The sequence below is a fragment of the Panthera onca genome, chromosome B2 (genome assembly GCF_046562875.1).
Source record: "Panthera onca isolate mPanOnc1 chromosome B2, mPanOnc1 haplotype 2, whole genome shotgun sequence".
NCBI classification, from domain to species: Eukaryota; Metazoa; Chordata; class Mammalia; order Carnivora; family Felidae; genus Panthera; species Panthera onca.
In genome coordinates, this window is record NC_138343.1 from 86700628 (window position 1) to 86725346 (window position 24719).

The 24719-nt window shown below is 39.5% G+C and overlaps 1 protein-coding gene and 2 long non-coding RNA genes across 3 annotated transcripts in view; 2 read left to right on the top strand and 1 right to left on the bottom strand.

Annotated features, from left to right (window-relative positions):
* Positions 1-4782, top strand: part of LOC132667407 (uncharacterized) — a 52510-nt gene extending 47728 nt beyond the window's left edge. Inside the window, exon 3 of the long non-coding RNA XR_009605129.2 lies at positions 4353-4782. This is a non-coding gene — a long non-coding RNA (uncharacterized LOC132667407). The remainder of the gene's footprint in view (positions 1-4352) is intronic.
* Positions 4783-7300: 2518 nt separating this feature from the next.
* On the bottom strand, positions 7301-14858 carry NDUFAF4 (NADH:ubiquinone oxidoreductase complex assembly factor 4). Its single transcript, XM_060616222.3, has 3 exons — positions 14613-14858; positions 13999-14102; positions 7301-9377 (listed from the first exon to the last, which is right to left on the bottom strand). Exons 1-3 carry the CDS (start codon positions 14746-14748, stop codon positions 9090-9092), a joined length of 528 nt encoding a protein of 175 aa, XP_060472205.1. The 5' UTR covers positions 14749-14858; the 3' UTR covers positions 7301-9089.
* Positions 14859-14945: 87 nt separating this feature from the next.
* On the top strand, positions 14946-16990 carry LOC132667406 (uncharacterized). The gene is made up of 2 exons (XR_009605128.1): positions 14946-15212; positions 16805-16990. It is a non-coding gene; the product is annotated as an uncharacterized LOC132667406 (long non-coding RNA).
* Positions 16991-24719: the final 7729 nt, after the last annotated feature.

Consider the following 24719-nt stretch of genomic DNA (forward strand, 5'->3'; position numbering starts at 1 on the left):
AAAAAATACAAAGCTGTAACAAAAATAGCAAGAAAAAACTTTTGCAAGAGACCTAGAAACCAGTATTTTTAAATCACTACCACAGTTATGATAGGGAAATATATTAAAATTTTACATTGCTACGATGATGTGGCTTTTATTTTATTCTAAAGATAGTGAAGATTGGACCCTTACTTCTTATTATTTTGATATATTCTAATGGCTAAATAGTGGGGGAACTTCATTGGTGGGGAGATGAAATTGAGAATGTTTAAGTAACTTGTTCATCAGCAGGAGAAGCTGACATTTGAATACAGACGTGCCTCATTAATATGCTCCATACCCTCTAATTCACTTATGAAAAATTATCACAGGTATTACCTATGGGTTGTGAATATATTCAAAGCACTAAGAAGTCTTAGTGCTTTGGATTAGAAGCCTTAAACTTAAACCAGACCTCTTGCTAATTTTATTTCTAAGGGCAAAAGATTCTAAAATCTTGCAAGGTTTCCAGGTCATTTTTAGAAAATTAAGTGATGTTACAAGATAGGTGTAACATTACATTGTGAATCAGGGAATCAAGACCCTGAGTTCTAGACTCTGCTTTTAATTATTTGACTTTACACACCGTACCTGAACTTGCAAAACAAAAGAGTTGGACCTTATCCTAAGATACCACCCAGTGCTATGGGGTGTTTCAATGGGGACTGCACCTAATTATCATTAACAGAATTGTTCAGGCTATACCACAGCACAAATTAAATTGCACTGTATGCAATGTAAAAAGCACCAAGATCACATTATGTCCCTACAAATAATTATGTGCGGCTAAAATCTGACATAGGTTGGTGCTATGGGTTGAACTGTGTTCCCTCAAAATTCGTGTGTTTAAGTTCTACCCCCTAGTACCTCAGAATGTGACTATATTTGGAGAAAGGGCCTTCAAAGAGGTAATTAAGGTTAAGTGAGATCATTAGGGTAGGCCCCAATCCAATGTGCTGGAGTTGTTTGTGTTTTGTTTTTTTTTTTAATTTTTTCAAGTGTTTATGTTTGAGAGAGAGAGAGAGTGCACACACGCGTGCACAAGTGGGGGAGGGGCAGAGAGGGCCGAAGCAGGCTCCAGGCTCTGAGCTGTTAGCCCAGAACCCCATGTGGGGCTCGAACCCAGGAACCATGAGATCATGACCTGAGCCGAAGTTGAACGTTTAACCAACTGAGCCATTCAGGAGCCTCTTCTTCTTCTTTTTTTTTTTTTTTTAACTTAAAACAAAACAAAAAAAAAGTTTTATTATTTATTTTTGAGAGAAAAAGAGAGAGCCAGTGGAGGGAGGGGCAGAGAGAGAGAGGGAGACAGAGGATCCAAAGCAGGATTTGCACTGAGCACAGAACCTGATGCGGGGCTCAAATTCATGAACCTTGAGATCATGACCTGAGCTGAAGTCCGTCACTTAACCAACTGAGCCCCCCAGGTGCCCCCACAATGTGCTGGTGTTCTTTTGGTCACAGGTACAGAGGAAAGACTGTGTGAAGACACAGAAAGAAGACTTCAAACTCAGGAGAGGGGCCCCAGAAGAAACAACTGTGCTAACACCTTGATCTCAGACTTGTAGACTCCAGCACTGTGAGAAAACGTCTATTGTCTGGGCTACCGGGTCTGTGGTACTTTGTTACAGTAGCCCTAAGAGACTACTACAGCCCACTCTTCTGGCTCTTCTGCATAGCAGCTGCACAAAGGATTCTAATGTCTGTAAATATAAACACTAGGTATAAAAGGGACATTAGGTATCTAACGAAATATGAAGACCTGGGACCTTGCCAGAGGTCACACTTCTTAAACACTAAAGAAGTCTTTCTTGGGATGGCATGTTCTGTTCCACACACAAGCCCTGTAGTGAGTGTCCCAGGGAGAATCTCAGCCTACGCTTGCTCCAGCCACAGCAGTACTCTGCAAGGAGAAATTAAAAATAGAAACTGTATCTACCAGCCTAAGAGTATCAAAGACACACAAAAGGCAAATCCTTTCAATAGCCTCTCAAGAAAAGTGAAAGTATGTTCACAGGGCGTGGAAGACCTTCTGTCTATAGTCACCAACTATGCCTTAGAGCCAGAGGGACTGGGCTGTCTGGAAACTTAATTCTTTGATGAACTAATTACATTTCTATGATTTTCCCCCTTACATGGCAGCTTCATTCTCCTTGGGACAGTAGCATTAATTAAGGCAAATAAACCCTGCACAGGAGGCTTCTCATCTCTCCCTCCTTTGAATTCCCATTGCATTGTGTTTATACTTCTTAGGGCCCTTATTAAATTCTGCCCTGTAGTGGGGTAATTTGTACTCTTCTCTTATCTGAGCAGGAAGCAAAGACTTTGTTAATTCCTTACCATAACTTACCTCTATACTCAGCTCGGAGATTGCACTCAATTAATACTCAGTAATATTCATTAAACAGAATTGAACTAAATTACCATTCAATAAACCCCTGAAGTGCTATTTTGCACTTTAGGTCATAGGTAAATACATACATCAGGAGGAGACTTCATTGGGAGGACTGGAGTTCACTCGGAGAAAGTCATGAGAGATGAGTTTGGAGAGATTAAGCAGACACGGAGCACCTTATAATTTAACAAACTTGGATTTTATCCTAGGGCCGATGGGATGAATTTAAAGCAGGGGAGCAACAGTTTCATATTTGCATTTTTAAAGAAAAATCAGTCTGGATGCCAGTTGGAAAACGAATTACAGAGAGTCTTGACTCAGGTCTAGAGTTGAAGGTGGGGGTGAGTTAGAGAACAGCCAGAGGTGTCTGAGTTTTGCAGTCTTTGTCATTGAGACACTAGTGGAATCATTGCCAAACCAACCAAACAAAGTACAGCTGGGCAAGGGAAGAAGGTGAGATGGCAACTTGGATTTTTAAAATTTTTTATTGCGGTATTAAGCATAACAACTCAAGTATGTAAAATATTTTGAAATGCCCAGCTTGATATAGATACACATATGTATATACTAATGCAACGTCTACCCAGGTCAAGACAGAGAACACTTCTAATACCTCATGCCCCTTCCTAATCAGTAACTTATTCACTAAAAGAGGAAAATTAGTCATTTTACAGAGAAAATGTGAAAGATGCCACCTTAACCTAGCTATCAAAGTTAACACCATCAAAATGAGACAAATCGGCAGCATGCGTTTCATGATATGATGCACCGTAAAGGGCAAAGATGGCAACAAATTCTTTGACGCTTTTCCCATAGAGAGGTGTGGACTATGTGCGTCCTCTACCCTTGAATCAAGGCAGGCTCTGTGACTGCTCTGACAAACAGAATAAAGGAGTCATGTTCTGACAATCCGCTTTCTTTGTCCTGCAACATTTGCTTTTGGAACCCAGCCATTTGCTGCAGCTACAACAAGCTCATCCCACATGCAGCGCTTGCCTATGGATGTTGCCATCCAGTCTTAGCTGAACTTTCACCTAACAACCTGCGTCAGCTGCCATGTGAGTGGGCCATCTTGGACGCTTCAGATGACACCAGCCCCGGCCATGTCTCTACATGAGAACCCAGGGCAGAAACACCCAGCTAAGCTCCAACAATCCACAAAACCATGAGAGACAATAACAAACTGTTGTTTTAAGCTGCTAGATTTTGAGATGGTTTGCTGTGGAGCAAAAACAACAGATAACTGAAATAGCAGCCAACATTGTGAAACTGTAAGCTGTGTAAAACTTCATCTTCCCTGCTGCATCCCCCAGCTTCTAGAATAGTAACTGGCACACCGTAGATAGATTGATAAGTGTTTGTGGTGAATGAATAATTAGCAGTATTATTGATGTAATTACTGACTGATTCAAATGACTTGAAAAGCCACTTTAAAAAAACTATTAAGCAGGGACACCTGGGTGGCTCAGTCGGTTAAGCGTCCAACTCTTGATTTTGGCTCAGGTCCTGATCTCACGGTTCGAGTTTGAGCCCCACGTTGGGTTCTGTGTTGACAGCATGGAGCCTTCTTGGTCCTCTGTCTTCCTCTCTCTCTGCTCTTCCCCAGTTGCTCTCTATAGCTCTTTCAAAATAAGTAACAGTACACTGAAAAAAAAAAAAAAAACAACCATTAGGCAAAGTTTAAATGTCTTCTTTTGGCTTAATAAATGACTTGAGCAAGCAGAGAACATTAAAAAAAAATCATGCTATTAATCTCATATCTACATTCAGAACTGGGTCATACATTTGACCTACCTAAAAGCGGGTCTCTTAAAAAATAGAATGTGTCAACCTAAATATTTAAAGGTCTCATTAAGGATGCTGTTTTGAGGCTTTATAATCTTTTACATCTAGTCCTTCAAAAAATCTTTTATCTTACCTTTTGCTATTCCTCCAGAAGCACCAGGGCCAGCAATAAAGGGAAAAGATGCAACAAAAAAATAACCTAAGAGGAAAAAGGTACTCATTTTGCTTTGATGATGTATTTCTGGGATTCTTATAAAGCAAAAAATAGTTTCCTATTCTCTCATCCCCCCCCTCCCCCTGCCTCTCTTGCTCTTCCTCCACTTTCCCTCTTTCCCTTCCTCTCACTTCTTTCTTTCTATAAGACAAACTTTAAGTGGTTTTTCCATTTTTAAGCTTCTTATCTGAACTAATAGAGTCAGTTATGGACCAGCACTGGCATACAGAAATGATTGAATAATGAATGGATGACGGCCTAAGGAACGATGAATAGAGTTAATGAGAATTGAATATTCTATGCAAGGGTTTTCCTATGCCAATAATAATCTATATAATAAGTAGGAGCCCATTTGTATTGTTTTTTATTTGGGTAATTAAAAAGCAGCATCTGTTTATATGCTCATCAATCCATATAAAGACAGGTGAGATTATAATGTCATATATTGAAAAAATAAAAATAAATAAAATTTAAATATCATACAAAAATATACTGTTGTGTAGTGATCATCACTGAAAAATGAAAGGGAGTTATAGATCATTCTAAAATTAAAGTAATAATCCTCATTACATAACTCAATTATTGGACGATTTGTATTATGCTTACCTCAAAATGCAGTAAGACATTTAAAGAAAAATTTGGCTCTAAATGGAATTTTTACTACCAAACATACATGTATTAGATTTAATCAATATTTACCCTTCTGAAATAAGAGAAAGGCCTGAGGCTTATTTTAGAAATAAATAAAACTATTGTTTATTTGTTTCCTCAGTGGCCCCCTCTGTTTCCAGCTGTGGCTGTCAGTAATCAATCTTTCACTTCACATAGGTCTTTTTATTCGTTTACTTGCTTTGGAGCCATACTCAGAGTATATCCCCAGTCAGGTGGCATTGTGGTTTTCCTCTTTCAAAAGTAGATGAACTCTTCCAAAGGTATATTCTCTCATGCAACCAAGAAATCTTCCTGCTCAAGTCTGTACACTGCTATTTCCTTTCATTTCAGGCATTCCTACTCAACCCCCAAGTACTGGCTTATCCCATTTTGACTAAATTCTTGTTCCAAAATTATTCATCTTTCTAATGACCTACCTGTTGCTTTTTTTTCCCCACAGGAAGCAAGGAGGAAGCAATTTTGGTATTACCAACTATATACTTCACATCAACACACTAAAAAATTACAGAGCATCGTGTCTGTTCAGGATACTGTTCTTTTAACTGGTGAGCTCCTCTTCTACCATTCTCCTCACAGGTATTCCTGAGACATAGTTCTGTTGGAGCACAGACAATGGCAAAGAAAGACCATGGAATTAGTGACCCAAATGCTCTGCTTTGGTTTTTATATAGGGATTTAGATCTAAGTGCTTCTGATATTTCGTCATTTCTCCTAACGAGTAATTCAGGCTTATTTCTTCCTAAAGCAGAAGATATGGAATATTCAGATAAACAAATGGATAGATATTCCTTCTAAGTATTTAATGGATCAGTCTTTGTCAGGACAAGTAAGAGAGTAGCTATTATAAAGATGGCTACTTAAGATGCATAAAACTACTTTAACCCTTTATGTGTGCTCATTTCTTATATATTTTCAACTTGTACCCGACAAACTGTCTTAAAGCACTGCCCCAATTCAGGGTGCTTCGAACTGCTTCAGTTCTATACGTTCAGTGATGGGTACCCAGTTATGGGTACAGAAGCTTCCTAATCACTAATTGTCCAGGGCTCTACCCTCCTCTTTTTGGGATTATGGGTGTTTTAAGGGCTTGGAGTAGATAGGGAGGGAATGTCCATGTACAAGCATTAGTTGGGGCCAATCAGAGCCCTCTGGCACAGATAGGGGTCATTGGTGAGATGGCCTTCAAGACCTCCATTAATGCCTTTTGTGGTTAGGATGACTATACATCCTAGTTTACCTAAGATATTCTAGTTTATGCTATTGTCCGTATTGTTCTAAGGTAATTGGTGCCCTTTTCACTCTCAAGTGTCCCAGTTTGGGCAATAAATTATATGGTAACCCTGTTTATCATAGAGCTTTACCGAATGTACCTACTTTGGCAGCTTTTGTTTTATGGGCTCTCTGGACCTGTTCTCCTCCCCACCCTATGATTAAACTTCCAGCCTCCTCTCCTGACTAACCCCAAGTCTTTTCATCCCCAGGAATTCTTTCCCTCCTCCCTTTTTCATACCTGGAAAGCTTCTCTCCTTCAAAGCCACCCTCTATCTCCTGTTCCTTCATTTTTTTTTTCACAATAAACTTTAGTCCCAGACACTGCAACTATTTTATCTCCACAGATGGTCAGCACACACTGGACATTAAATATTTTTTTAATGCTGCCATACTAGTCATTAAATATTTTTTAAAACACCCCCCCTCCCCCGATCTAGAAGCCATCAACAAAGGCATCTTTCAGACTTACTAAACCAGTCTATCATAGCAGAGAGGGTCCAGACATGTTTCTCATATATGGTGGGCACGGAGTAGTCCTGCACCTTGAATGCCATCACTTAATTCTTATAATCCCAAAGAGGCAACACAGTAAAACATTTAGGAGCACAAGATTTTGAAAACAATCTACTACTAAGGTTTATATCCAGGTTCCAACACTTACTCATCTTTGAAAAGTTATTTTAGATCTCTGTGCTTCAATTTCCTCTGTAAAATATGATAAACAGTACTTCTCTTCCTGCCTATGGTAAATATCAAGCAAGTTCGTAAATGTAAAGCACCGAGATCAGTGCCTAGCACAGTCACTGCTTTTAAGATATTATCGGCTAGTGGTGATGCTGAGATCTACACCCAGGTTTTCTAAATCTAAACTCCATGCTTTCTGTGACACCACTACTACTCAAATGCTCTCCTACATATAATAAAAAGCAGTACAAGGCCAATGAAAGATATGGAAGTACTTTATTTTATCTTGTGACACCATATAACAGCCAGATTTACATACGTCTAACCACAGTGTGTAGTAGATCTGAATAGGGAAAATGGCTCAGAAATAGCAGTATTTGTAATTCAAGTATTGACCTTTATTTGATAAAGGAAAACAGTTTTGTGGACGGATTGACTTTGAAATGCAATTTTATACAGTTGTTTTCTTAAAAGAACACTTTTGAACCAAATATAAACAAGGTACAGTTTATTCACGTAATGAACCTGCAGTTGAAAACAAGCTTAAACTTTCCCATCTCAGCCCATTTTTCTCTTTTCAGCATTGCAAATGCTTCCTTCCGTCATCATGCTGAATTCCTTAGCATCTTCCATACCATTCCCAAGGGAATCCCTGGGAAGTAGTGCATGTCTGTATTCCTTCAGAAGGACACAGATAACCTGGAACTTTTCTTACCACATTTCCAATATTCCTGTAACTTACACTTCCTGCTCTTTTGAAATATGCTTCTTTTTGGCCCACCAGAAAAAACATAACACTAGGAATCTGAAAACCTAGATTTTGGACATGGCTAGGTCATAAACTAGAGAATAAGCCTAAATAGGTCATGAAACCTCCCCAGCTCTCTGTTCTTAATTGCAAAAAACAAGTCCTATTTGTCCAGTCCTTTATTGTTATTTATGTTCACGGTAATCATTAGTTAAATAAGGCAGCATTTTGTTCATTTTTTAGAGAAAATTCAGTCTCCAAGAGGCTACACAATCTACCCAAGATCCCACGGGTGGTAATATGACAGAGCTAAACTTACATAACCTCACTCAAGACCTTAGTGCCAATACACACTGTACTCATAAGTTAGTTCAATTGACGAGCAGCAATTTCCCAGGTCCCTTCCAATAATCACATTTCACGCTTCTTGCAATTTTTTCTCTTCCTTCAACCAGCATTTAAATGAGAAAACATACATATAATTCATCACCAAATTTCATTTACCATGGTTCTCTGATTTAACCATTCTTCACAATTTTCTTGTTTTTTCTCTATTAAATCCAGAGAAGTTACTTTTCCAGACAGCTCTCACGACTGCCTGCTTCTCTGAAAGCTTCTGGATTACCCGTTTGTCAAAACAGAGACTGCTAAAATTTCATAAATATCAATTCCTTTTTATAATTTTAAGAAGTTATTCCATACATAAAACCAGTTCAAAACAAGAGAAGTCCTCACTAACTGTTATTCCCTATAATAATAAAAATGTACTTTCTATTGATTTTGTGTCCACTTTCCTGTCTGCTTTCATTTGGGAAATACTGTTACCCTACCTCACTGTCAAGTCTCCCTTACCCTAACAATATAGTCACAAAAGGTAGGAAAACTCTTACTTTCACAATTCCATAGGAAGAATAAATTAATCACCTAAATTGGATGGCAAAACCCTGAATGTTAAATGAGGGAGATACAGGACATTTCCCAAGAGATCATATGATCAATTTAAAAGCTGATGATATGATGTGCTTAAATTACACATTAACTTTTTTATTTATAATAAATGTATACATGTGATTAGTCCTGCTGATATTACACACGAACATATGCCTAAACCGGATTAAACTTTACAAGAAAACAAAATTCATTCTACCAGCAATCCTGAAAATTCAGCAGAGCTCAATAAATAGTATGCTCTCCCAAGGAGGGAGCTTTAAACACTCAGCAATTTGAAACTAAGTGAGAAACTAAACAGGGCATGGGTTTGGGGAATACATATAGGAAAAGTAATTTCAACATTTTCTTCATTTTGATGGTATTGCTTTCTTGTCTTCAGGAGGGATGATTTTGACTTCAAAAGTAACAAAATATTTGAGAAGGGATTTTACATCTTTCTGTTCTAGACAGTATTCTTCTGCTATTTTCTCAGCAGTCCACGTTTCTGGATAAAGTTTATGATTATTGAGAAGTGTCAATGCCTCTACAATGGAAATTTTGCCTTTGGGAATGTTCTTAATACTCATCATGTTAAAGTCTTGGCCTTTTACCAATCTGAACTCCTTTGGCTCTTGACGTTTTCCAGCATCTGTTACCTAGTATCAAAAAACAAAAACAAAGGGCTTTCAAGATGAGAGAAAAGATGTGACATCTACTTTCATGCTTCTCAAATCTCCACTATTCTTCAAATAAATGCTACATATGCTTCTCCAAACTACGCTTTCTCATTACAATGACCCACACATTCAACGGCACTTTTGCAAATCACTATTTTATAACTACAGCTCAATCATCATTAAGAAATCTAGGTAGTTCTACCAAATAACAATCAATTGCCTACCATCCACTCATCACATTATTTCATGCATATTAAAATAACAAAAATGAATTGATTAGCTTAAACCTGTTTTAGGAGGGCAGAATTCTGATGCTGCCCTAATAACTTACTTGATAATCTCCATTCTGTTTCCTAGTTTTTTATTTCATATTCAATACCTCCAAACACCTTAAATGAATTCAAATATGCTAGGGATTTTGCCTCTTGAGAGAAAATAAACTAATACACAAACATAATAAAAAAACCCAACCTATGTACACCCATCTTTCCATCTGTCTGTCCCATCCAAGTAATAATCCTTGTGCTGTGCCCTGTATTTCATTCATTACTTGGCCTTGCCAATCATTCCCTTTTCCTTTTTCTTTCAATTGTATCCTGCCTACTGCTGCTGTTTGGCCAAAATATAAAAATGCCATAGTCACTATCTTTTAAAAATGCTCACCAAACCCAGAACAACACTTTGTTTATGGCCAGTTTCCTTTTCTCTAGTTAAGCTTTAAAGATGGTATTCGTGATCTCTGATCCAGGATTAGATTAGATCTTAATGCAGAAGACACTTTTCAGGCTTCAAGTATACTCACTATAGATCTGATGCCATTGACCATAATAACCTTCCCCTTGGTTTCCATGCCACTCCTTTTCCTAGTTTTCCATCTGTCTCTCTAGCGGGTCCTTTGTTCTTGTGGACTTTTTCTCTTCAGCTGCCCCCTGAAGGTTAGTGTGCTCCCAGTTCTGGCCCAAGCCTTCTTTTCAGTCTTCACATTCTACTACAGTAATCCCCCACACACCCTACACTTCCATTATTACTTATGTGTTAATAACTTTCCAAGCTGATCTCAAACCTAGACCTTTCTCCTTACTTACAGATCCAAATTTGCAAATGTGTAAAGGCATTTTTACTTGGATTATCTACAAGCACCTCAAAATCAACATATCTAATACTGAAATTACCCCTTTCCTCTGAAAATCCAATTCTATCTCATATTTCCTATCTCGGTGACCAATATCACTTCCCTCTGTATCTCATTCCAAAACTTAAAGCTTTTGTTATGTCATATTATACCTGACATCTCCCTCTCCCTCATGCATTACATCCAATCAATGACCAAATCCTATTGATAATGACATCTAAGTCCCTCTTGAACACATTCACTTCTCTCCTGGTCACTACATCACCCTAGTTCAAGCCAAAGTCTCCTGTGGGCACTACTACGAAAGCCTCCGGACTGGTCTCCTTTGATTAGATAAAATGCATTTTATTCCCTTCCAGCCCATTATGAAGCCAATCAGATAAGAAACTCTTCAATGACATTCCACTGTCCTCAAGATAAAACCCAAATTTCTTAGCAAGACAAATAAGGATCTTCATGATTGGGTCTCTATTACCTCCATCCTATCTCAATTCTCCCAAATTTATTGCTCACACTTTCCCCTGACTGTAATGAAGTCTAACTGGTTCCAGAAGGCATAATACTCTTCTACCTCTATATTGTAACTCTGGACTGATATATTCACTCAAACTTCTTCACTTTCCAAAATTCAAAGCTTCTCTTATCTTTCTTAACTTTCTCTTAACTTTCCCAGGTAATCCTTCTTCCACTCGATATACATTTTTATTCAATTTCCCTTCTGTTTAATATTAAATACTAAAACATTATGACACTGAAACAGTATCTGAAAATTCAACATCCTCTCTTGATTAAAAGAAAAAACAAAGCAAACAAAAAACTCTGAGCAAATTAACAATAAAAAAGTCCCAAATGTGAAAAAAGTATTTTTAATCAGAAACCATATCACTTTATTATAATTAAGGCTGAAACATTAAAGACACCCTATTTAAGGAAACAGCAGGATAGAATACCAATTTTCACTGCTATGTTAATGCTACAAACACAATAAACGTAGTAGTACACGTTATGAGAAAACTAATTCTATGCTGATATGAGAGAATCTTCAGAAATACAACAAACCGAAAAACTAATAGAAATAACCTTGCAATGTGGGTAGCTGTAATACAAAAATCACTCACTTTCTGCAAATTGGCAATAGTTAAAAACCTTAGGGTGAAAAAAGATCCTATGGTAGCAACCTTCCCTCTATCCCCCCAAAGCTGAGTAATACAAAGATGTTAATTCTCAAATTAACCTGTACATTCCAATTCAATTACACTAAAAATCCAAATCAGACTTACTAAAGAACCTGACCATTTGATTCTCAAGTTCATCTGGAAAAAACTGTGACAAGAGTCATGAAACTTTTGGGGAGTAGTGTGGGATAGAAGGTTCTAACAGATATCAAGACACATTACAAACTTCCATTAATTAATATAGTATGATCCTAGTATCGAAATAGAAAAGCAGGTAGAACTGATGAATCCATAAACAGACTTGCATATATTAGTATTTTAAGTGAGTGGAGAAAAGACCTGGTTATTCAATAAATTATATTTAGACAACTGGCCATCCAGTTGAAAAGATCTTCACACACCACTGTAATCTTTATGTAAAATAAAGATTTTAACAGAAAATATACAGTCATAACAGCAGGATAAACTGCTTTTATGTTGGAGTGAATCCAGACTTCCAATACCACGAAAAACAAAAAGACTAACATATTTGACAGAATTTTGAATAGCAATATTAAGTTAAAAAGCCAGGCAAAAGGGGCGCCTGGGTGGCTCAGTTGGTTCAGCATCCAACTTCAGCTCAAGTCACAGTCTCACGGTTCATGAGTTCAAACCCTGCAACATGCTAACTGCTGTCAACACAGAGTCTGCTTTGGATTCTCTGTCCCTCCCTGGCTTGTGCAGGTGCGTGCACTGGCATGTGCTGTCTCTCTCAAAAATAAACACAAAAAAGTCACCGGGCGCTGGGGTGGCTCAGTTGGTTAAGCATCTGACTTCAGCTCAGGTCATGATCCCACAGTTCTTGAGTTCGAGCCCCACATCAGGCTCTGTGCTGACGGCTCACAGCCTGGAGCCTGCTTCAGATTCTGCATCTCCCTCTCTCTCTGCCCCTTCCCTGCTTGCACTATCTCTCTTCTTTAAAATAAATAAACATTAAAAAAAATTTTTTTAAATAAACAAAATTGATATATACACAGTATCACTAATGTCTACAAACATCACAAATCGTTAAGAAAACTATGAATTACCCAAAAGAGAAAAAGGGGCAAAACATAAATAGGTACTTCAACCTGTTTTTCATTGTCATTCGAGTCTTTTTAGGCTTTTCCCCCAAATTTTAATACGACCATATATCTCCTTGTGTATTGTATCTATGTAACTGTATTCATAAAAACTTAAATTTTTTTCACTCCCCAAGGGCCAGTTTTTTAATGCATGATTTAGTATAGCATGAGAGAAACAGCAGTCAGAAGTATTATTCAACACCTGTTATTGTTGGAAGTATTTAACACACAAAAAATGAACATCAACACTTCCATCTTTTTTACGGGAACATCTGGTGATAAATGAGCCCTATAATTGCTATTACATGCAACAATTCACAAACCTTATTTTACATCAGTTTTATTTTGCTTATCTAATGAAAATTACATTAATAAGTGTATCTGTGCAAACAGTATTACCAATCTAAACAGAGAGGACCAGAGAATTTTCGAATGGAAAAATAGCTGGGAGTTGTCATTGGCACTTTCTCTCCTTTAATCCCACTCTTCCCCCTACTTAGATCCTTCCTGCCCCAACAAACTCATCTAGTTAACTCAGGTTCATCCCTCAGGCCTGAGCTTAAATGTCCCTTTCTCAGAAACCACCCTTGGTTGTCCAATCACAAACAGGTCCCTCTGTAGACTCACAGTGCCTATACTTCTCTGTCACAGTCGTATCAGTAATTATGTACTCACGGTTGTTCATCTGTTTAATGTCTGTGTCCCTCACAATATTATAAGCACTGAGGGCCAAGGACTAAGTCTGTTTTGTTCATATATATACAAAGCACTTGTGCACTGTATTTATATATAGATCTTACATATAGGTTCCCATTCCCAATGTATTCCATAAACTCCCAATTTTTACGTTTCCTATCTGAATATATCTTTAAAAAACAAAACACCAACAACACAACACTAAAGGAATCCCTGAGATTGGGACAAAACTCAACCCACTTAAAGATGAGAAAATAGTATTAAAGCTCTCCCCTTCAAATGACAATCACTGGAAGTACCTTACAAAATCCTACAATAATATCGCCACTGAGCTTAAGTTTTGCCAATGCCCTGTACATTGGTCCCAACTACATTGACAGTTTTAAACAGGCAGAGCGCTCACTCTCTTTCACTACTACCACACTTCTCTTGTTCGTTTCCCTGGAACACAAAAAGGTTCAATTACTTATCTGCTGAATTAAAACACACATTACCTGCACAGAAGACACAGGATCTTTGGAATCAACATACACATCTCTTAGGAAGGACAGCAGTTTGTCATCTTTTCTAGCAACTTCTCCCTTAATTTCTGGATGGTCTAAGAAAAAGAATGTCACGATATTAAACCCAAAGAAAATTCCCTCTAAGATCCTAGCATTTAACACAAGGCAGCCACTTTTAATTTTTTGCTTAATGAACAATCACTCGGACAATATAAGAAATATTGTACATGTAAATCCAAATGCTAGGTCAGGCCCGGCGTCCACCGTTCTGTGAAGACTCCTAGAGAGCACTTCCGAGGAACTTCTGACTCGGATTCCGGACCTCAAGCATTAAAGATAAAAGCCTCCGAGGGCCAGTACTGCCGGGGTAGCGGCCGCCACCTCCGCAACTTCGAAATGGGCGGAGCCGCCACTCCACCGAGGGCGCAATGGGACAGTCTCAATGTCACCGGCCTGGGGGATTCACCTTACCGCGCTCGGCTGACAAGTCACTGCGGCCAATCCCGGTCACCCCCGCCACTGGACCAAGATCCACGGGCGTGGAACCCCCAAGCCCGCCCCGGGACCCCGCGCGCGGAGTCCAAACGCCCCCTTGCACCACTTACGGCTCATCTGCTCTCGCAGCAGGCTCTTAGTGGAGGGGTGCCTGGGAGCGGGAGAGGGCTTCATTTTGCTGATTTCCCGTTCCGCCCGGTTCTCTAGGTTGAAATTCCTGATTGCGCGAGACACAGCAGCCCCCATCTCCTCACAACATGATGCGCTCTGGGTTCACACCACACGTGGGAAGTCACCTGCACCGGCGCCCTCCTGGACGCATCGAGCATGCGCACGCGTGGGGTCGATCCGGCCCATTGCCGAAAAATGGGCGCCAAAGCACGCCGTTCGCCCCCTAGCGGTCGGGAGGGCGCACGCCGCGTCTCCGCCCTGAGTGTGTCATAGCGAGCGCCTCCCTACGGGACGGGAGGCTTGCGACCGCCTTTGGCTGCTTCCGGGGGGAGGGGCCTCGGGAGGGGCCCGAGGCCCCCGGCCTAAGCTGAGACCCACGTCTGTTCTCAACCCTGCAAGTTCGGAAGTCGGGAGAGAAGCTTTAAAACCGTACCAGGCCTGACCTCCCCCCAGACTTTCTGATTTAATTCTAATGACCGGCGTTGGTTCAAGCTTTCCACGTGACTTCAAAGTTGCAGGCTGAGTAGAGAATCAAAGTGGTAAGGAAATCGAAGATCTTGACGTCCTTTCACAGGTCAGGGCCGCTGAAGGAAGCCGGTAAAAATGGAACTGACTGCACCAGGATAAAGGAAGGTCCTAAAATCGCCCTTTCCTGTTTTCTGAGAGGAAAATAATGAAAGTGTATTCTTTCAGGGCACCTGGCTTGGCTGGGTAGATGAAGCCTGCAACTCTTGAACTCGAGGCCCACCTGGGGTGTAGAGATTACTTTAAAACATTGTTTAAAAATCTTAAAAAAAAAAAAAAAAAGTTTGATTTGCTTGTATCAGTTTCAGTCCTGCTGTCCTTTCTCTTTTGTTTATTTTTGATACTAATGTGTGTTATTTATGTATACTATTTAAATCAACATTTTTTTTTAATTTTTTTAACCTTTATTTATTTTTGAGACAGAGAGAGACAGAGCATGAACAGGGTAGGAGCAGAGAGAGAGGGAGACACAGAATCTGAAACAGCTCCAGGCTCTGAGCTGTCAGCACAGAGCCCGACGCCGGGCTCGAACTCACGGACGGTGAGATCATGACCTGAGCCGAAGTCAGACGCTTAACCGACCAAGCCACCCAGGCGCCCCTTATGTATACTATTAAGTTCTGTGTCACCACGTCATTCCCTAACTTATTTCTCTTTTAAAGCCAGAGAAACTTCCCTGTAACTTAGTGAAAGGAATAGCCAGTAAGACGTTAGGAAAAAAAACACCAGTATTGTTACATACTCTCTCTTCCTGCCTCCCCCCTCCCCACTCCCCATTTGTAAACAGATTATTATGTTGCTCCTTCTACTTGAGATTCTTTAGAAATATTGTCATATATATGTATATATATATACATATATATAGTCATTAATCCATAAAAGATAAAAGGGACCCACTAGGAAGTAGCAGGGTTTCCAAAGTTACCATATTTTTATAGACTGGTTGTAATGTTTTTAGTGTCCTCATCTCTCAGCAAAATGAAGGTGGTTGTTTTTGACCAGTTAAAAGCAAGGGAAAGAATTGATGTAAAGAGAATTGAATCGAAGTAATTTTTAAAAAAAAAGAATCAAAGAAAGGGGCAGTTTTATTTAAATAAAACTAATGGTTTATGTACTAAATTAAATTTAATACTTAATTATAAGAAAAGTACTGCAAGGAACATAGCTTCCACCGTTGATTATCACGAAATCTGTTTTTACTGGGATTGGTCTTTGACGTTGATACAAAGCCAGCTTTTTCTTCTAGAGTTAGTTGGGAAGTTATCCTGCAGGTGGCAGTCTGCTCCAAGATTTCCATCTTTGAGACCTGGGCATGCCTAGAACTCCATGCTTTATAGCCTAGATACTCATATTTCTTTGTGTGCCAAGAAACTTTCATCTGCTTCATTATGTCCATGAGCTTCATCAGTTATGGTAGCATGTTCTACTCACTGCTTGTTAAAATATTTTAAAAGTAAAAAACTCATTTTCGTAGAAATTTTACCATACTTCTAGTAGCACATTAGATCTACTTCTAGGAGCATAAAAGTAACGTGGGACAGAAGTTACAGGAAGTGTAGGGGGTTGTGGAGATAACTAAATGAAAGGATTCTTTGAATTCCCACAGGTAGGTAGAGTTTGGATCCAGTGTTTCAGAAACCTCCAACCTCCAGCTACTTGCCTGGTCCTGGTCTGGTGCTGCTCGAGCCCTTGGAGCAGAACTGGAGCAGAGGTACTCCCATCAGAAATGCACAATTGGCTGTCATCGTTTGGGAATCATCATGGAAATAAAGCCTAAGTCATAAATGCATAATTCTAGCTCTTCTTGTCAAAAGAAGCATAGTAACAGGAAGTCTGGGCTCAGAACCCTTCCAGCTTCTGTAAAGGGATGCAGTCAGGTCCCCAAGGAAAGGATAACCAGGATACTGCTCAGAATTAATCATATCTCTGAACAGAATGTTAGGATGGGTATTTATTACTAAATATCTTAACATACTAATGAAATAAACCCAGGGTCTTGCCAACACAACAGTATATAATTCTATGAGGACAGAAATTTGTGTCTATTTTGTTTATTGCTATATTCATCACCTTAACAGTGCCTGGCACATAGTAGGTGCTAAACAAATGTCAAATAAATATCAAATAAACCCAAAGGCAAGTAGGGCCCCTGTGCTGGAGTCCAGACCCTAGACAGGTTTCCTCTGCCAGAAGTGGATTCTTGTGAAATTTACTCACTCTGGTCAAACCTACTCTCCTTATTTTAAATTTGGGAGGATAGTAATTAGTGGGTTTCACACAGTTTAAAAGTATATATTATATATATGTGTGTGTATTATATCTAACACAGGTTTATTTCTGAGCTCTCCATTCTGTTCCATTGATCAATATGTCTGTTTTTATGCCAATACCATACAGTTTTATTACTACAGATTTGTAATATAGTTTGAGATCCAGGATCTCAGCATGATGTCTGCAGCTTTGTTCTCAAAATTGCTTTGGAACCAGTAAATTTTTGAAAAACAGCAATGAGGAAGAACTTACCCTGTAAGATACCAAAATACAATATAAAACCTTACAGTGTGATACTGATACAGAAATAGGTAAATAAATCAGTAAGTATAATAGTGACAAGACAGATCTAATTATGTACAGAGTGACATTTAAAATCACCCTGTATTGGGGTGCCTGGGTGGCTTCATCAGTTGAGCATCTGACTCTTGATTTCAACTTGGGTCATGATCTCATGGTTCCTGGGATCGAGCCCTGCATCAGGCTCTGCACTGACAGCTCGGAGCCTATTTGGAATTCTCTCTCTCTCCTGCTCTCTGTCCCTCCCCCCACCCAAATAAGTAAATTTAAAAGAAAACTTAAAAAAATAATAATAAAATAACCCTGTGATGTAATGATCCAAACAGCCACATTTCCAATGTCATTTATTTACCAGTCCATTTCCCTTGCTCTCCACCCCCATTCATCACTTGCTGTTTTCTTGTTACTCTCCAGTTTTCCCTGCACCAGGTTGCTTTTATTTGTTTTTAAAAATATTTTAAATGTTTACTCATTTTTGAGAGGCAGAGAGACAGAGCATGAGCGGGGGAGGGGCAGAGAGAAAGGGAGACACAGAATCCAAAGCAGGCTCCAAGCTCTCAGCTGTCAGCACAGAGCCCAACACAGGGCTCAAACCCACTAACCATGAGATCTTGACCTGAGCCAAAGTCGGAGGCTTAACCGACTGAGAAACCCAGGCGCCCCAGATTACTTTTATAGTGTATCTACCCTTCCACATCCCTGGGATCTTACTTTTTATGGAAGTAAGAAATGTTCCATCATGGCTAGGTTTTGGTTTAATTATTTTTTTAAAAAAATTTGTTTTAATGTTTATTAGTTTTGAGAGAGAGAGAGATACAGTGTGAGCAGGGGAAGGGCAGAGACAGAGGGAGACACAGAATCCAAAGTAGGCTCTATACTCTGAGCTGTCAGCACAGAGCCCCACACGGGGCTGGAACTCATGAACCATGAGATCATGACCAGAGCCGAAGTCAGACGCTCAACCGACAGAGCCACCCAGGCGCCCCAGTTTTGGTTTGATTCTAATGAGGTAATTTTGTTCTGTCCTTAGCAATTTAATCAGTACAATAATCCTCCCGCTTGGCCCCAGCTACAGAAGATATCCCTGACAGTTTGGCAAGGAATTAAAAAAAAGTGCAGTGTCATAAATAACAAGCAAATACTCAAGAAATAATTTTCATTTCAAAGATTATGAAACAGAGAATTCCAGAAGTTCTCCTTAAAAGCTATGAAAAGCAAACTGTAGCCAGAGCAGTTTACCTTAGCTAGTGAATCCAACGCAGTAACTTCAGAGCTAGGGCCCATGTTTGTTCTCTCCATCTGTCTGTCCATCTTCAGGTCTAGCCTTTTCTTTCTGATAGTGACTGTCTCTCTGACTGTTTTGTTAACATCCATATATTAACATGATGAGTATGAATGATTGGCAGTAGACAGACCTACATTTGAATCTTGGTTCTATCTTCCTGAATGCATGATTTCTGTCTAAGTCCCTGATTTTTCTTTAATCAATTTCCTCTGTAAAATGGGAATAACAATACTACTCACCTGATAGGATTGCTGAGAGACATAATTGATGTGAAGGCATAGGACTTGACATGGAATAAACATACAAGAACTGTTAGCTATTCTTTTATATATTGAAAATATTAATGTAATAGAAAACATTTTAATAGTAATAATTTTAAGTTTGGCTAGGACTTTACAGTAATTCATATTTTTAGATACTTTATTTCATTAATCCATTAGTGCAGTACTCTGTAGTATTTTATCCACATTAGAGGTATTTCAAAGGGGCATTTAGCTGCCTGTTGCTTATAAAATGGTGGATACCCTAGGAGGTATATGAAGTACCCTTGCTCATAAACTTTTGGGAGCACTTTCTTATTGTCAGTTTGTGCCCTCTTTATCCTGATAGTCTCTTTTTTGGCTAGCTTCTCCTTCTGTTTCTAGGAATTGCATACTTCCGCCTAAACTTGAGTGCATGCAACCCTTTGTTGAGTCTCATTTCTGTTGGATGTGCCACTGTTAGCCAAAGCAGGGAGGCTGGTATGTTAGGCAGAATTCCATGACACCAGAATTCCATGGTATGATCCCAACCATAGAACCCAGACAAGCCTGCCTGGTCTTCTGATCTGCAGAACTATGAGATAATAAATAGATATGGTCTTAAGCCTCTAAGTTTGTGGTGACTACCTATGCAGTTATTCGTTTTCATAGAAAATGAATAAAACACAGCAGGTAGTCTGAGAGTAGGGTTGCAGGTAAAGTGGGTGGTCGTGGATCTACCCTTGAACCTACACACCCAGGAGACTTCAGAGATTGCATCCTCCCCTCGCATCTCACTCAATATAGCAAGTGCAGGACTATATGCCAAAGCACTGTATGGACCATTAAGGATAAAGTCAAAGCCAAATCCTTGTGACCAGGAGTGACAGTTCTGTAATATATTGTTATCATCACATGGGACAATTAACAGAAGCAATGTACTAGGAATAAAAACACAAGAGGATAGGGGTAAACATATGTGCAGTTACACAAAGATTTTGCCAGTAAAAGGAGAAAATCACAACTCCTGTAAGTATAAAAACACATGTCAATGATTTTGTTCAACTCATAAATGAGGGAACTGGCAAGATTCATAACCAGTTCAAAGAATCAAAACATATGCCATCAGGGATTTATGAAACAAAACAAAATACACACAAAAGGAGAGGGTGGTTAGGAAGAAAGAGGTAGGGAGAATAGAGAGAAGCTGTTGTTGAAGTCATCACAGGCCAGCTAGTTAGAAGTCTCTAAGTGATGGAATTTAAAATTGGTCTTTATTTTTCCTGTGTGTGAAGGTCTCTTGACGGAAGTAAGAGTCCTAGCCTGTTGTAGAAAAATGATTAACGTCTACATAAAGGGTGGTTTGGAAGAGAGAGACCAGGTAAGATGCTGCTATAATTGACCATGTAGAAGGTGAGGTTGTTTTGTCCATTTTTTCTTAGAGATACTGTTTAATAAGAGATCTTAGGAGGAACACTGTTAGATATACCTTCCACTTAAGCTGGATGAATAAGACAGCAGCTTAGACAGCAGGATTTGTGATTGAGAGGCTGGAGCATGAAATTTAGTTCTCTGTTTTAATACTTTCATGCCACTCTTGGAGTAGGTAATCTTTTTCAGAGCTTTTGATTAAATAGAAGCTCAGAATGTACTCATGTGATCATGTCGACTTACAGGTCCCCAACCCATGGCCACAGGAACAGTAGCACTTCTACTTCCAGAGACAGCTAAAAATACCAGTTCTGTCTGTAGATCTCAGCAGTGTGTCTAGTAAACTAATATGTGAGGTTTTTGCTTTCACTGAAAAAGTAATTCATGTACCTAGCTAGCTACATTTTGATACAGAGTTTGAATGTTTTCTGTAAGAAATTGCAAACGAGAGGATATCGTTATTTATCTAGCAGCATCACTCTGTTAAAAACTAGTGGTAACCACTTTAAAAATAACTTGATGATGAAAATTTCAAACATTATTTAAATATGCTGAGTTTAGTATACTGAATGACCATGTACCCATCACCCAGTACCAGTATTTTTCAGTTCTTTGCCAATCTAGTTTCTTCTATGTTCCTTTCCATTTTCCCACCTCCCCCAGTTTTGCTGAAGCAAATCCTATTGTCATTCGAAGAGCATCTTACCAAAACCAAGGACTGCTCTTTTAAGACATAAGTATAAAATAATACTTGTATTTTTTAAAGAGCTTTCAAGGACAAAAAAGTACAGACTTTTGGATGGGTTTACATTTGGTAAATTTGTTACTGTTTGTTTTCAGTGAACTTGAGCAATAAAGCCATAATATGGCTGTTAAACACTTCATGCTCAAAAAGCTCTTGAAATTGTGTCTCGCCCTCTCTGCACACTTCACTGCCTACAGGCTTCCCTCTCACTGGCTTTCCTCCCTCTAAAAGGCTGGAGCATTTGCTGTTCATCAGAAGAGTGACTCTGTAATCTCAAGATGCCGAAACTCAACTCACCCAGCTCATTTCTGTATCAATTCCTGCTACAAGGCCATTTTTGTTTTTAACTGGTTGGTTGAGCCAGATGACAAGTGAAATATGATTCATGTGAATAACAATGTCCCATCCCTGCTCCCTTGCCAGCCCCCCACCTCCACCCCCCAAATTAGGGTTCTGGTTAGTGCGCAAGATGTACAACTAATAGTGCTACTTTGCATGTGAGTGATTAATTTTGCATCTTCCAACTTAGAACCCAGTAGAGCAGACAGGAGGCTCATATAATACTCATGAATAGTAGATCATGCAGCAAAATTCCTAAACTTAATGCATAGGACAACTAAGATCTAGGGGTGTGGTAAGCTAAATAATGGCCACAAAGACATCAAGATTCTAATTTTTGGAACCTGAGAAAGTATCTTAAATGTAAGAAACTTTACACATGTAATCAATTTAAAGCTCTTGCTATGAGGAGATTATCTCGGTGGGCCCTAAATGCAGTCACAAGTTTCCTTATAAGAAGGAGTCAGAGGAAGATCTGATATAGAATGAAGCAAGCTGCTGCCTTGCCTGCTTGAAGGTGGAGGAAGAGGCCATGAGTCTAGGAATGCTGGAGAAGTCAGGGACACAGATTCCTAGAGACTCCAGTGACAACAGGGTCCTGAAGACATCTTGCTTTGGGCCAGTTAAACTGATTTCAGACTTCTGATCTCTGAAACTGTAAGAGAAGAGATGTACATGGTTTTAAGGTCATCAAATTTGTTATAATTTGGTACAGCAGCCACAGGAAACTAAATCTTCACTGTCCTGAGATAACATGGCCAACTTGAGGGAGATCTGCACTAGACCCCATGAGTTTTGACTCCCATTTTAACAAAAAAAAAAAGATAGCCACCCCACTATTCTAATATTTATTAGGCAGCTCTAAGCCTTGGTTGCAACAAGGACAGGGAGAGAGAGTGGGGAGCCTCCGATTGCCCAGGTCCAGCTCACAGGTCAACTGGGAGTCATGTCACCTTGATAACCTCCAACAGTGTTCCAGGCCAGCAGAACAGAAAGTGAAAAGACTCTGAGACAGAAGCATGCCTAACATGGTACTCATGTGCACTGGCGTTGCCCCTTCTATAACTAGCTAAGCCATAAAACCGCAAAACAGACCACAGACCAGCAAAGCTACCAATCATGTAGCTGTGTCTCTGATGCCAAGCAAATACACTCCTTGGTAGTGTACAAGAAAAATTGGAGGAAATTTCAAGATGAACGGATGACTTCCTACATCAAGGTAGCCCAAGGTACAGAAGTACAAGCTGATGTTAACATCAAGAAATATTCCTGGAAAAGGAAAACACCAAAACTTTGCCACACACACAGAAGTGTTCAAGGACAAATGTATACATTTAGTGATAACACTGGTTTCCCACAATGATTTGGCAGGATTAATTTGTGAGATATGTAAAAAATGTCACACGAGTGTTATTACCAGGGTTCTGTCACCAGCACGCCTCTCTGCATTTACAGTGGTGAATTACAGTGCATGCTTGGATTCATGCGTCACCTTACACTTTTGAATGCTTCCGTCCACTAAGCCCTTACCAAAAATAGAAAGACTAAAAGAGAAAAAGACAAAGCCTTTTCTCTCTCCATCCCACTTAAACATAGCACTAATCATTTGGGCCATGGAATTCATCACTTTGAATCATAGGATGTTGGAGCTTAGAAATAATCTGGCATAATCAGCTCATTTCTCAGTAAGAAACAGTCCACTGTCCACCCACTCCTGCCCCCTCCCACTCACCACTTCCTGCTGCTGGCTCCAACATGTGTCCCACCTGCTCCTAGCCAGCTCTCTCTAGATGAGTTTGGCTGTCCATGAAGACCGAAGTTTTGTACTTGTGTCTATCTGAATTTTAGTTCTTCGGGAATACAAAGAACTAGTTCTTTGTTCATTTGTTGGAAACAAGAGAAACTGAATGTCTACTTTAGCAAAAAAAAAAAAAAAAAAAAAAAAAAAGAAAGAAGGAAAGAAAGAAAGAAAGAAAAGGTTTATTTGAAGGTACTGAGACCTTATAAAGGAAATGCTTAACAAGGGCATCTCCAGAGGTTCTCACAACAGGAGAGGTGAGCTGTCACCATTTGGTGACTCAAGTTCATCTGCCTTCTGCTGCTGGAATTTTTTCTGCCCCAGATTTAAATTCCTAGCAAGAAGGACACTAACTGACCTGATGTGAGTAATGTACCCATTTTTTGGTTGGGATGAAGTATTAGGCATCCCTACCAGAACCACATGGAGTCAAGGGCAGTAATCAGAGACACTGCATAGAGAAAAGCACTCCTGTTTTTCCTGCATAGTTTAAAAAAAAGCTGCTAAAATTAACTGTTCTGCTGTGGAATTTCACATGTGGCTTATTTTGGGGTCTTCTTTCTGGTTTTGATTACCCAGTTTTTACACTTAGCACCTTGTGTGATTGGTTTTGGACTATGCTTTGCATCCCAGCTTATCCCATGGTTAAAACATTTTTTTTATGCTTATTTATTTTGAGAGAGAGAGAGAAAGAGAGAGAGAGAGAGCATGCGCACACCAGTGGGGGAGGGGCAGAGAGCAAGGGAGACAGAATCCAAAGCAGGCTCTTGGCTCCAAGCTGTCAGCACAGAGCCCGACACAGGGCTCGAACCCACAAACTGTGAGATCATGACCTGAGCCAAAGTCAGACGCTTAACCTACTGAGCCACCCAGGTACCCCATTATCCCACAGTTTTAAAAAGAGCAAATCTGCTACCTTGATTACCTTGGTCAGGACTACTCTTTAGCTAAGGCAGTCCAGTCTCTTAGCTCCATAATGAACAACTTGGGAAGAAACAGACTCAGGAGAAATGGGATGACTTCCCTGAGATTCTACAGATGGTGAGGGACAAATTTAGAACTAGAATCCAGGTGTACTGATTCCTCATCCAGTGCTCTTTCCTACTGGGTGGA

Coding starts and splice junctions, on each gene's coding strand:
- NDUFAF4 (XM_060616222.3), bottom strand. CDS start 14,748: ATGGGGGCTGCTGTGTCTCGCGCAATCAGGAATTTCAACCTAGAGAAC. Junction 14,103..14,612: donor GCTGCGAGAGCAGATGAGCC/GTAAGTGGTGCA, acceptor TCTTTTTCTTAG/ACCATCCAGAAATTAAGGGA. Junction 9,378..13,998: donor ATCCTGTGTCTTCTGTGCAG/GTAATGTGTGTT, acceptor TTTTGATACTAG/GTAACAGATGCTGGAAAACG.